The sequence below is a fragment of the Callorhinus ursinus genome, unplaced genomic scaffold (genome assembly GCF_003265705.2).
Source record: "Callorhinus ursinus isolate GAN/ISIS: 27379988/994484 unplaced genomic scaffold, GSC_fseal_2.0 scaffold25, whole genome shotgun sequence".
NCBI lineage: Eukaryota > Metazoa > Chordata > Mammalia > Carnivora > Otariidae > Callorhinus > Callorhinus ursinus.
The window spans coordinates 39,118,321-39,135,704 of record NW_027397087.1 but is presented as its reverse complement, the minus strand read 5'-3'; the positions used below and the strand labels follow the sequence as shown (position 1 = coordinate 39,135,704).

General features: G+C 39.6%; 1 protein-coding gene across 3 annotated transcripts in view; it reads left to right on the top strand.

Annotated features, from left to right (window-relative positions):
• The window catches only part of PTPN9 (protein tyrosine phosphatase non-receptor type 9), an 88,732-nt gene that overhangs the window by 46,234 nt on the left and 25,114 nt on the right, over nucleotides 1-17,384 (top strand). For all 3 annotated transcript variants that reach the window (XM_073877396.1, XM_025884579.2, XM_025884578.2), the window contains exons 2-5: nucleotides 2,354-2,497; nucleotides 4,336-4,425; nucleotides 5,135-5,259; nucleotides 10,169-10,274. In XM_073877396.1, coding sequence (XP_073733497.1) covers nucleotides 2,354-2,497; nucleotides 4,336-4,425; nucleotides 5,135-5,259; nucleotides 10,169-10,274 — 465 coding nt within the window. The remainder of the gene's footprint in view (nucleotides 1-2,353; nucleotides 2,498-4,335; nucleotides 4,426-5,134; nucleotides 5,260-10,168; nucleotides 10,275-17,384) is intronic.

Below are 17,384 nucleotides of genomic sequence, written 5' to 3'. Positions count from 1 at the left end.
AATGAATCAGGTGCTCTCTTATGAAGTATTGCTGACTTTCCTGGGACTCTAATTTGCTAGTTGTTTAAATCCTATGTAGTGGGGCACCTGAGTGGCTCAGTCGTTTAAAGCGTCTGCATTTGGCTTGGGGCTTGGGTCATGATCCCAGAGTCCTGGGATTGAGCCCCGAGCGCAACCCCCCCCCATTGTGCTCCCTGCTCAGCAGGAAGCCTGCTTCTCCCTCTCACACTCCCCCTGCTGTGTTCCCTCTCTAGCTGTCTCTCTCTGTCAAATAAATAAAATCTTTTAAAAAAATTTTTAAAAAATATTATGTAGCAATTCAAATTGTATTTGCAAGGTAGGACTTATTGCCAAGATTCTGAAGTCAGTTGCTTGTTACTCTTTCTCCCCTTGTCTTTTTTCTTTATTCTTTCTTTCTTTCTTAAGATTTTATTTATTCATTTGAGAGAGAGAGAGAGAGAGAGAGAGATAGCATGAGTGGTGGGGGAGTGGCAAAGGGAGAGGGAGAAGCACACTCCCCCTGAGCAGGGAGCCTGCATTGGGGCTCGATCCCAGGACCCTGAGATCATGACCCGAGCTGAAGGCAGATGCTTAACCAAGTAAGCCACCCAGGTGCCCCTCCCCTTATTTTTCAACTGAAAAATTAGAGATGAAGAGAATATTACCTTGTCCATGGCCACATAGTAGGTTAGTATTACACCTTTTAGAGCAAACCTTATTTTGCATTCCTTGTATTTCTTAGCACAGATATTAACAAGTAGTTAATAAATATGTAATAGTTTAATAAATATATCTTAATTGGGGCGCCTGGGTGGCTCAGCCAGTTAAGTGGCTGCCTTCGGCCCAGGTCACGATCCTAGAGTCCTGGGATCAAGCCCCGCATTGGGTTCCTTGCTCAGCAGGAGCCCGCTTCTCCCTCTCTCTGCTTGCCGCACCCCCTGCTTGTTGTTTCTCTCTCTCTCTGTCAAATAAGTAAATAACATCCTAAAAAAAATCAATACATCGTAATGGGGCACCTGGATGGCTCACCCAGTCAAACATCTGCCTTAGGCTCAGGTCATGATCCTGGGGTCCTGGGATCAAGCCCCTGCATCGCATTGGGCTCCCTACTTAGCGGGGAGCCTGCCACTCCCCCGCTTATGCTCGCGTACTCTGTCAAATAAAAAAATAAAATCTTTAAATGAATAAATGCATCTTAACTGTGGGTTGATTGGATGATCAGTTAAATTTCAGAATTCTCATCGAGTTGGTCACATTTTGGACCAACATGTGAGAAAAGTTTCTGGGTGGAAGGGACCAGATAGCCATGCAGAAAATGTTCAGCAATTGAGAACATGCATGCAAAAAATCCCAGTGTAGGGGTGCTTGGCTGGCTCAGTTGGTGGAGCTTGTGACTCTCAGTCTCGGGGTTGTGAGTTCGAGCCCCACATTGGGTGTAGAGATTACGTAAAAAAAAATAAAAAGTCTTAAAAAAAAAAAATCCTGATGTAAATCCTATTCAAAAACTCAAGAAACAGAGGAGTAGTTTGGCTAGAGCAGAAACCGGGTTATAAATGTAAGGAGAAATAGGTTGAAAGAGGATAGAAGGACATGGGTTAGGAACAATTCTAGAAACAGGCATCTTGCCAGCTTGGGATCAGACAGTGAAAATGATCTCCTCCTCCCCCAATATGAGGCTTTCCACCCTCTCCCAACAGCCACTATCCAGAGGGGCTGTTAATGACTCTGGGCACTAGTGTCCGGTTTTTGGGATGCCATGTGAAGCATGAAGAGGTCCTGTGGGGTCAGTCAGGCAAAGAACATTTGGCCTTTTGATTTGTTAAATTCTTCTTAATAGCTTTGCTGCTCTCAAATAGTGTTGCTAATTCCAAAGCCAAAACCATTTTCTGATGGTTTTGCTGTATATCCAGTTGGCTTGCTGGGACCAAAACAGCAGCTTAGACTGCTGTACCATGATGCACATTATGTAATAACCCTTCAAAGGGCCCATCCACCTTCTTTTATCTTAAAAAATAACAAGAAAACCCAGACTGCTGTTTTTTAGCTTTGGGGCCAGTAATTTGCATCCCATTTGGGTGCCTTGGTCTCCCCCCTCAGTTTTTCTTCATGCATCCCCGTGCTAAGCCCTGCTCTCTGAACCTAACTCTGGCTTCTGGCCTCATTGCGTAGTATAAATTTTAACTATTTCTGCTTTCAGACCTGTTTTCCAGCTTTTGTCTTTCCCTGCTCCCTGTAGGAAACTCTGGGTTCAGACTTGCTTGAGGAGAGGATGATATTTTTTTCTTGCTTGTTTGTTGTTTCCATAAATATGTTCTCTACTAACTAAATTTTCTTTATTTTCTTTGTCAAACAGGCCACCAAGCAGTTTCTTGAAGAGATTAACAAGTGGACAGTTCAGTACAATGTTTCCCCCCTCTCTTGGAATGTGGCTGTCAAGTTCCTCATGGCCCGGAAGTTTGATGTGCTCCGTGCCATAGAGTTGTTCCACTCCTACAGAGTATGTAGCTGGGTGGGGGGGGTCGGATCTGTGGCAGTTGGGCTCTCTATGTTGCTGTTTTCTGTGCCACACACTACACGAAGTGGTCCCACTCTCATTAAAAAAAAGCAGGTCAGTATCTAGGAGCCCTACCTTGAAGTCAGAAAATCCTTCTGAAGACATGTAGAATCTCTCTAAATTAAAAAAGGAGGACAAGGCATGCCAGGATTAGTGCAAGACTAAAAAGCTCACTTATGCCTATCTTGTGGGTCATCTCCTACAATATTCACTCATTTTTTCAACAGATATTTATTGCATATGTACTATGTTCCAGGTGCAGAGATTAAACTGGTGTGTAAGGAAAGAAGAGTCAAGAGTCCCAGGTCTGTCTTGGGTGGCAGGGTAAATGGTAGTAGCATTCACTAATTTTAGGAAACACTGAAATAGGTCATGAGTTCAGTTTGGTCGTGTTAAGTCTGAAGTGCCATTGGGATATCCAAATAGATATGTTCTCTAAGAAGTTGGAATGGTGTTCAGAAAAGAAATCTGGACCAGAAATAGAGATTTCAAGTGACCAAAGTAGAGCTGAATATTGGAGCCGTGAGAAAGAGTGAGGTCATTCCAGGAGAATATGAGAAGAAGATATGTAGGGCTGAATATCACATCAGACTTTTTGCTATCTTTGGTTCAGTATTGTCTTAAGAGTTGAATTTGAATGCTTTAGGTAGGGCATGCACTCTCCTTTAATCCTAGCACAAACACTGTCTTCACTTGCTGCCCTGCCTCTGAAGGCATTTGAATTTTATTTTAAGGATGAATTGGGCAAAAATATAAACAAAGACCTAGTGTGTTTCATTCACCAATGTGTTCCTAGCACTTAGCTCAGTGCCTGGCATATAATAATTGCTCTACAAATATTTGCAGAATAAATGAATGAGCCAGTGAATTAATTGAGTGAACAAATGAATGCAAATAAAAAAAAACCCCACAAGGGTCACCTAGGTGGCTCAGTGGGTTAAGTGTCCAACTTAGGTCATGATCTCAGGGTCGTGAGATCTAGCCCCGTGTCACTCTCCCTCTCCCTTTGCCCCTCCCCTCCTCACTCTCTAAAAAAAACCAAAAAAACAAAAAAAGGAGACTTAGAAGCAGTAGTTGAAGAAATAAGAAAACAGAGAGAGTATTCTCTATCTCTGATAGAGAATGTCTCAGGGGAAAGGGAAGGTGCGTGGTCAACCTTGTCATATAAAAGGAGAGCTGAAAATGCCCACTGGGTTCACTGACAGGAAGGAAGGTCCTGGCATTGGAGCGGCAGTTCTCAGTGCGGTAGTTAGATTGGGGGGAATGAGAATGCAGTAGACTTAGTACAAGGGAACTGAGGATGAGCCTAGAGAATCTTGCTGTGGATATAAGAGAAATGAGGTCATGGTAGGTCTTGTTGGAAAACATATCGAGGGGACGGATGGCTCCTTTTTAAGATGCAGGAGGCCTCAGCCTCGGATGTGTGAAGATGTCTGCTTCCAGACATTTTTTTGGTGCATATTTAATATCTTGCTGCAATATCACTGCTGATGTATGCTTAAGAACTTTGACCCTGCACTCTAACAATACGTATTAGTTGATCTTCGGGGTTAGGATTCTCACTGATAAAAGGAAAGTATCATACCTAAGAGGCTGATAAGGTAGCATTGGACGAAAATTCAGATTAACACTCAGTTGGCCTGTAGGATGTTACAAAGGAATTCGTGATTCAATTCGTTGACTTCTGAAGTCCCTTATCTCTGAGATTTGATGGTTACATAAAGCTGTCCTGGATATACAGTATTTTCATATTAATTTATCCTGCTGTGTTTTATTCTTAGGAAACACGAAGGAAGGAAGGCATTGTGAAGCTGAAACCTCATGAGGAACCTCTCCGTTCTGAGATCCTTAGTGGGAAATTCACCATCTTAGTGAGTCTTTATGAACCCTTCTTGTAGTGTCTCGTTACTTCCTTTTGTAGCTGTTGTCCTCTTTGGATTTTGTTCCTAGATACCTTATCCTGAATCTAGAGAGTCTCAGCATTCCAGAGCAGACATGAAGCAGCTGTGTAGTTTACGCAAAATAATTCTAGTAACAAGTGAAATTATTAAGAATCAGTTATACTGTAGGTCAAGCAGAGTTTCTTCATTGGTCTATTAAGGTTAGTCAAGGTCTTTGGGTTGGTATACAGTGGCTCAGAGGCCCATTCTTATTGGATTCAAGCTCTCTCCACCTAGAGATCACAGCCTTTTGAATAAATATACAATGGTACTTTTAAGGCAGAGCATGGAAACCATGGTTGTATTCTGTGGTTTTCCCCTGATGTATGTTTCTTTTGCCATCCTATCTGGGAAATTAGCTAGGCACCCAGTGTAGACCATCCTTTAATCTCTCTGCCATTGACAAGTTAAGGGAATGTAGTTTTTCCCTACCACACAAATATGATCCAGGGGCTGCTAAGAATCAGGCATGGGATGAAATAAACATTCTTCTCTTCCTGGAGTAACTGATGCAAGTCAGAAAAGTATTGCCAGCATCTCTTCTCTTCATATGAAATTTTTGTCTAGGATATAGAAGCCTAAGTGATTGTTGTGATTTTCTATTTAGTTTCTAAATATTTCTTGTTTTATTTGCTTCTAGAATGTTCGGGACCCAACAGGAGCCTCCATTGCCCTCTTCACTGCCAGATTGCATCACCCCCACAAGTCAGTCCAGCATGTGGTACTTCAGGCTCTGTTTTACTTGCTAGACAGAGCTGTGGATAGGTGAGCATAAAGATTATCTTTTAGTTGGTCTACATCCAGATGGGGAAGTGATAGTCCTTGACTAAGTTGATTAACTCAGCAGTGCCTTCACCATGCTCCTAGAATGTGCCCTGGGAAGTGCTGTGAATAGAAAACATTCCATGTCTTTAAGGGCTTGGCAGGTTTCCAGGTACTATCAAGATAGAGGGTATTCTTTGTATCTTTACCTGCTAGGCTCTATTTTAGGGTCACAGAAGCTGAGAAACCAATTAACTAATTATCCTCATTGAGAATCACTTATTGAGAGAATATGAAGGGGAAATGACTTGTGCTAACCTTTTGCTCATTTGCTCTGAATATTGATTTTCAAAGCACTCTGGGGCCTCACTTTCTTTTTAAAATAGGAATAATGTCATTTAGCTCAGGATTTTGAGAATCAACATTCAGGAGAGAAGAGTCCAAAAGTACAAAGTTAGGCAAAATCATCTTTATAAACAGGTGCATGAGCAAAAAGAATCCGCTTAGGTCATTTCTCCTTCTGTTTCCAAGGTAAATGGTATTATGACTATTTTAGGCAAAGAAACCGAAGCCCCAAGAAGTTACGTGACTCTTTTACAGTCATCACATACCAGTCCAGTTAGGCCTAGGATCCTAGTTTCTTTGCTCTTGGCCAGAGCTATTTGTACCCTATTATGTTGTCCTCTTGCTGTACTTCCTTAACCCTGGTGAATTTTTCCCTCGTGAAAATTTACAGTTTAATATTGTGCTGGATGTTATTGGTTAATCCTCTGGCTTAGAAGTGATGTATCAAGGGCTAAAACCTAAGATAGCGAAAGACATCTGTGCACAACTTCAGTCATACCGTGGGCTTAGAGGATGTGGATAGCCAGATGATTGTCTGAAGTGGGTCTCTGTCGAATTCACTTGTCACTGCCTTGTTAGTGTTATTTCCATAGTATTTAGCTTCTGCTTTTGATGCTCAATAGGGAGCTATATCCAAGCCACACACAGCATTATTCTGAAAAAGAGAAGTTTACTAAGGTAAGGAGAGAGGACCAGTGGTCTCAGGGCCCCTGTACTGCCCAATCAGAAGTGTGAAATTTCTCAGTTCTTCTTTCCTGTGATTGGTCTTCAGGCATTATTTCCAGAATATAGGTTCCTTTGAAATGCTTTAGCTCAGGAGAAATAAATGAAAGACTCTTTGTCAGAAAATTCACTGGCCTTCCGTTGTGGGCAGCTTACAGTCAGAGCATTCCTATAGGCATGGCAGTGGCCAAACTTGCTTGTATTGATTGGATCCCACAGGAGACCACACAGGTAAACATACTTAAAACTGTGTTCATTATATCCACCCTTTTCTTAAAAACTCTTAGTGACTCCTCATTATTCACAAGGTGCATATAAGATAAATAAATGTGAAACCTTTTCTCCAAGCAAAATATTCTCACTAGTGTGTAGAAATTCTTGTTTTACTATGTTAACTTTCACTGAGAGCAGGAGTAGAGTGGGGAGGAGGAGAGGGAGAAGGAGAGGCAAACACCCCGCTAAGCAGGGAGCCGGACACAGGGCTCCATCTCAGGACCCTGAGATCATGACCTGAGCCAGATAATACCAATTATTTTGTATTGAACTTTACACAGCCTTATGATGCAATTTATCTTATACTTTTGTTTTCTGTATTTACCACTAGATTGTAAGCTCTGTGAGGGCGGGAAACCTTCTTTTTCACATTATATAATAGAAAATCCTCAGATCTCTTTGGGTGGCATGGAAATGGTATCATAAACTTCCACACATAATCTGTTTTCAGAGTGATCTGTAACCAATCTTATTTCACTGATAGCCTCTCACCCACCCCCTACCCTCAATTATTTTGAAACAAATGTCAGGGACTGTGTTTTAAACATCTTGGTGTTCTCAGGGAGCATCCAGCTCAGGAATCAAACTCAGTAGGAAAACATTTATTCTTAGTAAGGAATTAGCTATCATTGTAAACCTCATATTCTGTACACAGAAAAACAAAGATCCTACCACATTTATATTTATTTCTTGTGCCTTTATAGGATGAACAATTTTTAGGAATATAGAACCTGCATCATTATGAACCATAGCTTCTTTTTATTAAATTCTGTTTCCCCTGGCACTGACTTCTCTTTGTTTCAGTCCTCTGCCACAGGCTGGTGCTGTGAGGGGAAAACCTATAGTTCTTTGAATTTGGCCGTTGATGAGCTTGTGGAGAAATGGGAAGTCTCTAGACCTGGATAGTCTACTCAGTAATTGTGCTACTCTTGAATGCCATCTTTGATCTCGGTGAATCATAGTCTCTCTGGAATCATGAAAAAAGGAGTCAAGATTTAGTATTAACTGTAACCTGTCGAGACCATTTGAAACTCAGAAACTGCTGGTAAAACTTGGGTGTACTTGGGTGTACCTCAGAATTAGAGATTTTTGAACTGAGATTTTTGAAATGCTACTTCATGGGTGGGTACTTCCACCATGCCAAAAATTTAGGATACAAAATAACATTGAGATCTCTGATTTCAGGATTCTTTTGTGCCCAAAAATTTTCTTAATTTTAAGTAAGTAGGAAAGTTATTGCTATCATCTATGAGTAATCAAACAAAAAATTTATTCCTAATGATCTTTTAGGCATGCAGATTGAAATAGGTAAGGATCTGGCTTAGTGAAGAATACAACTTTGAGAAGTCTTTAGGCAGTAAGGAGATTGAACTGAGGAATACTTTTCATATCTTCACATGTTTTTTGTTTTGTTGTTGTTGTTGTTTTTAGAGAGAGCCCAAGTGCATGCAGCCAGAGAGGGGCAGAGGGAGAGGGAGAGAGAATCATAAGCAAGCTCCATACCCAGCAGGGAGCTCAACACAAGGCTCAATCGCATGACCCTGAGATATGACCCGAGCTGAAATCAAGAGTCAGGTGCTGAGCTGACTGAGCTGCCCAGGTGCCCCTCCTCACATGTTCTTAACCTCAGTGTGGTAATAAGCTCTTATTTTCAAGATGCTTTCCTAAGACTATGTATGGGTTTGTTCTCTTCCTCCAAGTCCTAAGAGTTTCATTCACCATCATTGAGCTTAGAGTTTTGTTTCACAGTTTCCCACAGGTCTGAAGTATTTTCTTAGCAGTAGGCTTCCAGTCCCACTGAATTCTAATTCAGTGACCATTTATCATGTACCTATTTGCAAGGACTGTGCTTGGGACTGTTGGGAGTAATGAGGTGAACAAAACATGTTTTTGCTCCCAGTAGAGAATCAGATGGCTATACAAAGTTAAAGTGCTTTGGGGCACCTGGGTGGCTCAATTGGTTAAACATCTGACTTGGCTCAATCATGATCTCAGGGTCCTGGGATCGAGCCCCCAGGCGTGGGCTCCTGCTCAGTGTGGAGTCTGCTTCTCCTTCTCCCTCTGCCCCTCCCTCTGCTTGTGCTTTCTCTGTCTCTTTCTCAAATAAATAAATAAAATCTTTAAAACAACAACAACAGGGGCTCCTGGGCGGCTCAGTCGTTAAGCATCTGCCTTCGGCTCAGGTCATGATCCCAGGGTGCTGGGATCGAGTTCCACATTGGGCTCCCTGCTCGGTGGGAAGCCTCCTTCTCCCTCTCCCACTCCCCCTGCTTGTATTCCCTCTCTCGCTGTCTCTCTCGCTGTCAAATAAATAAATAAAATCTTAAATAAATAAAAACATAAATAAAACAAAACAAACTTGAGATGCTTTAAGAACCACAAGAAAATCCTACAGGAAGATTTATGGGGCTACAAGGGGGTGAAGGACAGCAGTACATTTTGATCACGGTTATCAGGGAGGTCTTCACGGAAGAGGAAACTTTTGAGTTGAACATGGAATGTTATGAAATTTGGATAGGCAGATTCAGAAACCTGGGAGGAAACAGTTCAAATTTTGATAACCTAGATGTTCTGGGACATTCTCAACCTAGGAGTTTGGCACTTGATAAATATACATCAGTAAGCATAATTCCAGTTCCAACATGTGGGGATTTTCTGCCATCCAAGCAGTTCTCTGATACCAACTCAGTGTTTTACAATTCAACTCAATTCTGACAGTCTGCCTGATAGATCAGATCCCATAGGTTAAAAGTTTTCAATCCTTTAAGACTAGTCCCCCAACCCCAACTCCCACACACAGATGCTAGTGGCAAGTTCAGGTTGTCACCTAAGCTTTTTATCAACAGGCTATATAGATTGAAGTTTCCAACAACCCCCTTCTTGGGTTCAGTGAATTTACTAGAGTGGCTCACAGAACTCATAGAAACATTTTACTTACTAGGTTACCAATTTATTATAAAAGGACATAACTCAAAATAGCTAGATGGAAGGGATGCATAGGGAAAGGTATGGTGAAAGAGGCTTAGAGCTTCCATGCCCTCTCTGAGAGGGCCACTCTTTTCAGTACCTCCATCTGGAAGCTCCAAACCCTAATCCTTTTAGGTTTTTATGGAGGCTTCATTACATGAGCATGACTGATTAAATCATTGGCCGTTTGAGATTGAACTCAATCACTCATCCCTTTCTCTTCCCTGGAGGTGGGGGGAGAGGGTGTGGGATGAAAGTACCAACCCTCTGTAATCACAAGGTTGGTTCCCCTGGCAACCACCCCCATCCTTATGTGACCCAAGGGCATTCCAGTTGTCTCATTAACATCACAAAAGATACCTTTAACTCTTAAGAAATTCCAAGAGTTTTAAAGGAGCTCTGTGCCAGCAACCAAATATATTTTTTATCATAAAATCATAATATCATAAGAAGTATAGCAGATACCAAAGATAAATCATCTTTTTGTAAGACCAGTTATATTTTGGTCCCACATGTGTCCCATAACTCAGTTTTTTGCCCTAGGGTTTCAACCCTCATCTGTCTTATTACTTATAAATGTTTTTGTTCAATCGTTGGTTTACAGCTTTGAAACTCAGAGGAACGGACTGGTGTTTATCTATGACATGTGTGGTTCTAATTATACCAACTTTGAACTGGATCTTGGCAAGAAGGTCCTAAACCTGCTGAAGGTAAGGCTGTGAGAGGACCCCTCAATTCTTCACTGGTTGGGAGACTTTTTTCTTTTCTTTGGGAGACTTATGAATGATGTGAACTTCAGACATTACGTTCAGTGTAAAGGTCACCTGTAAATGATGACTAATATGTGCTTCCTCGGAATACCAAATGGTCTTAAAAGTAAAGTGGGAGGAATTATAAAAGAAAATGCACAGGAACGTTCTGAGTCATAAAGGAGCATTGCCCCTTTCCTGGAGTTGTGTTGAATAAGAATGAAGGCCTAGGTATGTCCAGTGTCTGAAAAATGTCACATAGCCAATGACTTTCAGACTTTTTGTCTCCATCTAGTCAGAAATAGGTTTTACATGTTGACTTCATACACAAAAGTATATGTACACTAACCTATACACATATGTGTGGAGTTCTATATATAGATAAGTTCTCACTCTCTTATCCTAAACTCGTAAGTCCAGAGGTATTTTGTAATCTTTCAAACTTTAAAAGATAATATGGTATATGTGCCACTTTATAATCAAACACATTAATATTTTTGCAATGAAATGTATTATTCATAATGGCTATAATAAAGGCTATAAATAGCCTGTGGCATTTCAGGTCAGATTTTGTTGCTCCATGAATTCTTGCACTAGACTTCAAAAGAAACTTAAGGTTTTCAGAGCTGTTTAGATTTCAGAGTCCCAGGATGAGGAGGGTGTATAGATCTTTGTGTACATATTTATACACAGAACAAAAAAGTCACAAAACAAGCTTTACCCCTTACTATGTGCAGTCACTTTAATTATTCTATTTCATATTTTTAAAAAGTGAGTTATTAAATTAATTTGAGGACCCATTGAGTGACAACTTGCAGTTTGAAAATCATTGATCTAGGAGTCTATGTAGCCTTCGTTCTAGGATCTAACTTGGAATTACTGTGGAAGTAGATTTTTTTAGAAGTGCTGTTATAGCTTTATAACAGTATATAAAGAGGGTATTATTATTGTGTGTTGTTTTCTGGTACTTCCATTGGTCACTCATCATCATATTACTAAAACCCCTATTATGGCATTTAGCTGTGATTCAGTTCTTTTTTTTTTTTTAAAGATTTTATTTATTTGAGAGAGAGAGAGAATGAGAGAGAGAGCACATGAGAGGGGGAAGGGTCAGAGGGAGAAGCCGACTCTCTGCCGAGCAGGGAGCCTAATGTGGGACTCGATCCAGGGACTCCAGGATCATGACCTGAGCCGAAGGCAGTCGCTTAACCAACTGAGCCATCCAGGCACCCCTGATTCAGTTCTTTTTATTGATGAGGATGATATATGATTTTTTTTCTTTACAAATATGGAGTAATACTATATCCAGTGGTTATAACTTGCCATTTTTTACTTAACAGTTGTGTCTTCGTCATCCTTCTATGTCAGTACATATAGCTATTACTCATTTCTTTTCTCTCTCACTTCTTTTTTTTTTTTTTTTAAAGTAAGCTCTGCACCCCGCCTGGAGCTTGAATTCACAACCCTGAGATCAAGGGCTGCGTGCTCTAGCAACTGAGCGGGTCAGGCACCCCTTTCCTCACTTTTTTTAATGGCAGCAGAGTATTCTTTTTATGGATATATCAAGCAGAAAAAATGAAGTTCATGCCATTTTTTTGTGTTATTATAAAGGCTTCAGTGAGTATTGTTTTACATACATTTTTGTCTATTTGACCAATCATTTCCTCAGGTTAAATTGCTATAAGCAGATTTGTAGGGTCAAAGAGTTCACACATTTAAATTTTGATAAATATTGCCAAATAGCCCTCTAAAAACTTAGCTCAGATTTACACTCCCATCAACATCCTTTTTCACCAGTTTTATCAACATTGATTTGTTGTTTGGATTTTAATTATATTCATGTTTTTGTGGTGTTTCTCTTATTACTGATGAGCTTCAGTGTATTTTCATGTTTATTGCCAAGAGCTATTTAAATATTTTTTCTTTTCATATACTTTACTCAATTTTTAAAAAATATTTATTTATTTTAGAAAGAGAAGAGGGTGCACAAGAGCGAGCACACACAAGTGGGGGGAAGGGCAGAGGTAGAGGGAGAGACAGAATCTCAGACTCCCCACTAAGCGCAGAGCCTGGGGCACCACCCTGAGATTATGACCTGAGCCAAAACCAAGAGTCAGTTGCTCAACCTACTGAGCCACCTAGGCCCCTCTCATATACTTTACCCAATTTTTTACCAAAGTGTTTATCTCTTACTAATTTGTAAGAGTTATTAAAAATATTATTAAGTAAAAAAATATATATTATTAAGTATGTGTTACCAGCATTTTTTAAAGTTTCTTACTCAATTTTATAGTGTCTTTTCTCATACAGCCATGTTTCTTTATTTTTCATTGTAATTTTTATACTATATATACTTTATTTAATAATATATATCATATATGATACATAATATTATAAATAAAATAATTTGCTTTCAAATCGCTATCCTGGCAACATTTACTAACTAAAACATTTTTTTCTACTCATTTGAGATAATACCTTTATATTACACTAAATTCCCATGGTAGGCATGTCTATTCTGACACTCTCTTCTATTGATCTAGCCACCTAGACCAACATACGCACTGTGTTATTTATTATAGTCTTAAATAAAGTTTAATATCTCATAGGTCAAGCTTCCTGTCACACTCTTATTTCTAAAAGGTGTTTTGACTATATTTTTTGCATTTTTATTCTTTTTACATGTACTTTTGTTTGCTTTTATTTAAATTTGTTTTTAAGATTTTATTTGAGAGAGAGCAAGCGAGAGAGAGCACAAGGTGGGGTGAGAGGCAAAGGGAGAGAGAGAAGCAGACTCCCCCCTGAACAGGGAGTGCTTTGCAGGGCTGGATCCCAAGACCCTGGGATCATAACCTGAGTTGAAGGCAGATGCTTAGCCCACTGAGCTACCCAGGCTCCCCTTATTTTATTTTTAAGTAATCTCTACACCCAACATGGGGCTTGAACTCACAACCCTGAGATCAAGAGTCACATGCTCATGGGTGCCTGCCTGGCTCAGTAGGTGGGGAGTGTGACTCCACATCTTAGGGTTGTGAGTTTGAGTCCCATGTAGAGTGTAGTGATTACTTAAAAAAAAAAACAAAAAAAACCTGCATGCTCTACTGACTGAGCCAGCCAGACAACCCCTCGTTCTTTTTTTTTTTATTATAAAAGCAATTAAAAAGCAATTCAAGGAAATGTCTCTGACCCCCTCTCTCAGACACCCCGGTGCCATTGCACAGAGGGTAACCACTTTTTCCAAATTTTAGATCTAAATTTGATGAGAAAAAAAATTCTTTTTAAAGATTTATTTATTTGAAAGAGAGGGAGAATGAGCTGGGGAGGGGCTGAGCGGCTCGATCCCAGGATCCTGGGATCATGACTTGAGCCGAAGGCAGACGCTTAATGACTGAGCCACCCAGGCGCCTCTGAGAAAATTTTTTTAAAAAATCATCATCTTTTGATTAGATGAACTTCAGAGTCATTCAGTCAAGTTTGGGGAAATGAAAGACTCTGGATTTTATTTGGCTATAATGAATTAATTTAGGGAGAATTGACATCTTTATAATTTATTATCTCCCATCCAAGAATAGCTATACTTTTTGGGGTGCGAGGGTGGCACGGTTAAGCGTCAGACTCTTGGTTTCAGCTCACATCTTGAGATGGGGCCCACTTAGGGCTCCATGCTCAATGCAGAGCCTGCTTGAGATTGTCTCTCCGGGTCCCTCTGCCCCTCAAGCTTGTGTTCTCTCTCTCAAGTTAATTAATTAATTAAAAAAAAGAATGCTATACTTTTTAAAAAGTCTTTTGTTATGTCTTTTTTTTTCTTAAGATTTTAAAAATTTATTTGGGGGGGTGGGAAGGGGCAGAAAGAGAGGGAGAGAGAGAATCCCTGGCAGACTTCCTGCTGAGCTTAGAGCCTATGGCCCTGAGATCATGACCTGAGCTAAAACCAAGAGTCTGACACTCAACCTACTAAAGCCGCCCAGGTGCTCCTTGTTAGGTCTTTCAACAAAGTTTTAAAATTATTTTATCTATGTTACATGTGTCTTATGTAGTTTATTCCTAGGCTAAAAAAATATATTCATGTATTTAAGAACACAGCAGACACCAAGAATAAATTATCTTTTTTGTAAGACCAGTAACTTACAGGGAGAAAAAGAGAGGGATAGAAATAGCATATGTGTGCCTAAGAGTTATTATAAATCAGATGTTTTTACCATTATAATTTTATGCTGATTATTATTTATAAGGTGGCTAATTTTTTCAAAATTTATCTTTTATACTTAAAATACTGTTAGAATCAGAAAAAATACTGTTAGAATCAGAAAAAAATTTTCATTGTAGAAAATTTTGGACAACTCCGACATTAAGATTTATATTATGCAGAAATAAACACTGTTGACATTTTGGTGTATGGCACTTCCTTCTAGATGTTTTTCAGTATGATCTTAATTATGTTCATACAATTTCAATATACAATAAGCTCCTAAAAGTTTATTTTATGAATACTTGTAATTGCTGAATAATAGTCTATCCTGTATTTACTATAATTTATTTAACCAGTTCTATGTTGTTGGATATTTTTTCCCATTTTTTATAATAAAGTTTTTTCAACAAACATTTTTATATTCATATCTTTTTTTTTAAAGATTTTATTTACTTATTTGAGAGAGAGAGAGATAGCGAGAGAGAGAGCACGAGCAGCGGAGAGAGAGAGAGAGAAGCAGGCTCCCCCCATGCAGGGAGCCCGACATGGGGCTCGATCCCAGGACCCTGGGATCATGACCTGAGCAGAAGGCGATGCTTAATCAACTGAGCCACCCAGGTGCCCCAGGATATAAACATTTTAAATAAGGTTGTAAAAAAAAATAAAAGTCATACAAAGTATTATAGAAAATACAATAAAAGAATAAAATTAAAACAACTCATAATCTTTTCAGAGATAAACTATTGAACTTTTGATATAATTCTTATAATCTTTTTTCTCTGTGAAAGTATAAATGTGTGTGTCATTTTTGAAACAAAATTAAGGTTATAGTTTTAATCCTGTTTAGTTTAATTAAGATTATATTGTGAGTATTTTCCATAGTTGCAAAAAAATCTTTGAAATCTTCATTTTAAAGGTTATATAATCTTATTATAGGATAATACCATTTTTGTTAACCCCTACCCATTTCAGACATATATATTCTTTCCAGTTTTAAAGTACTATTTTTAACTATCAAAAATAAAGATGCAATAAACATTTCTGTTCATAAATCTTTGTGTTTCTGGTTATTTCCTTAGGACAGATCCTCAGAAATGGAATTACTTGATAAGGGGATATACACATTATTTTTTTAAAAGATTTCATTCATTTATTTGATAGAGAGACAGCGAGAGAGGGAACACAGCAGGGGGAGTAAGAGAGGGAGAAGCAGGCTTCCCACTGAGCAGGGAGCCCAATATGGGGCTCGATCCTAGGACCCTGGGATCATGACCTGAGCCGAAGGCAGCCACTTAACGATTGAGGCACCCAGGCACCCCAAATATGCACATTTTTAAGGATATATAATGCTAGATGCCTTCTAGAAGATGTAACTATTTACTGTCCCATCAACAGTATATGTGGATGCTATACAGTCATTTAAGTGGAACAGGCCTGAGTGTGTAGTTCTTTGCTCTGAAGAAGTAGATATAATGGCTTCTGCTTTTTAGTTACCATTTTGTGGAAATATAGGTATTTTTCCAGACTGCTTTTTGACTTGGCAGGGGCCTTGGCTATTTAGGTCCTGAAATAAATTGTTGTTGTTTAAAGAGTTTGTTTATTTATTTATTTTAGAGAGAGAGAGTGCATGTGAGCACACGCATGCAAGCGGGGGTGGGGGCGGGCAGAGAGAGGGAGAGAGGATCTCAAGCCGACTCTGCATGACTCTGCATGGAGCACACAGTCCAATTCGGGGCTCCAACTCACAACCCCGAGATCATGACCTGAGCTGAAACCAAGAGGTGCTTAACCAACTGAGCCATCCAGGCGCCCCTAAATTGTTGTATCTCAGACTTTAGTGAAGAGGAGTATGGAGCATTTTGTTCTAGATACTGTATATTCTCTATTGGGAATGTTTGTGGACCCCCAAAATCAGTGGAAAAGTAGCCAAAAAGTGACATGTCAAATTGAGAATCGGTCTTTTGGAAAAGAATAGGTAACTACAATTTCCTCTTTTTTGTTGTTTTTTGTTTTGTTTTTTGATTCCTTGGGAATAATTTCTTCCCAGTTACTTGGTATCCCTGCCTGTGAGAAGGGCTGGGATATTAAACTAAATGAAACCTAGAGCTATGAATTAGGAATGAATAATTTTTTATTTTTATGCTTCGTGCAGATCAGGGTGTCTCCTTCCCTTTAGATTTCATTTGCCCTTGTGCCCACTAGATTATATTTATTTATTTTTTATTTTTTTAAAGATTTTATTTATTTATTCGAGAGAGAGAGAATGAGAGATAGAGAGCACGAGAGGGAAGAGGGTCAGAGGGAGAAGCAGACTCCCTGCCGAGCAGGGAGCCCGATGTGGGACTCGATCCAGGGACTCCAGGATCATGACCGGAGCTGAAGGCAGTCGCAACCAACTGAGCTACCCAGGCGCCTAGATTATATTTATTGACCGAATAAATGAATACATAACTATATGAAGAGATGGGTAAAAAAAAATGATTATAAATACACAGATGTCAGAAAAGGTTATGGGAGATGTTTCTTTCATGTTCTGTTTATTCATGATCTAATTTTTCCTAAAATTTTTAAAAGATTTTATTTTATTGTTTTAAAGATTGATTGATTGATTGATTTTAAAGATTTTTACCTATTTGTCAGAGAGAGAGAGCACAAGCAGGGGGAGCAGCAGAGGGAGAGGGAGAAGCAGGCTCCTCACCAAGCAAGGAGCCCAATACGGTACTCGATACCAGGACCCTGGGATCATGACCTGAGCTGAAGGCAGATGCTTAACGACTGAGCCACCCAGGCGTCCCTTATTTATTTATTTGAGAGAGAGAGAGTACAGGGGGTAGCGCCTGGGAGAGGGAGAGAGGGTCTTAAGCAGACTCTGCTCTGAGAGC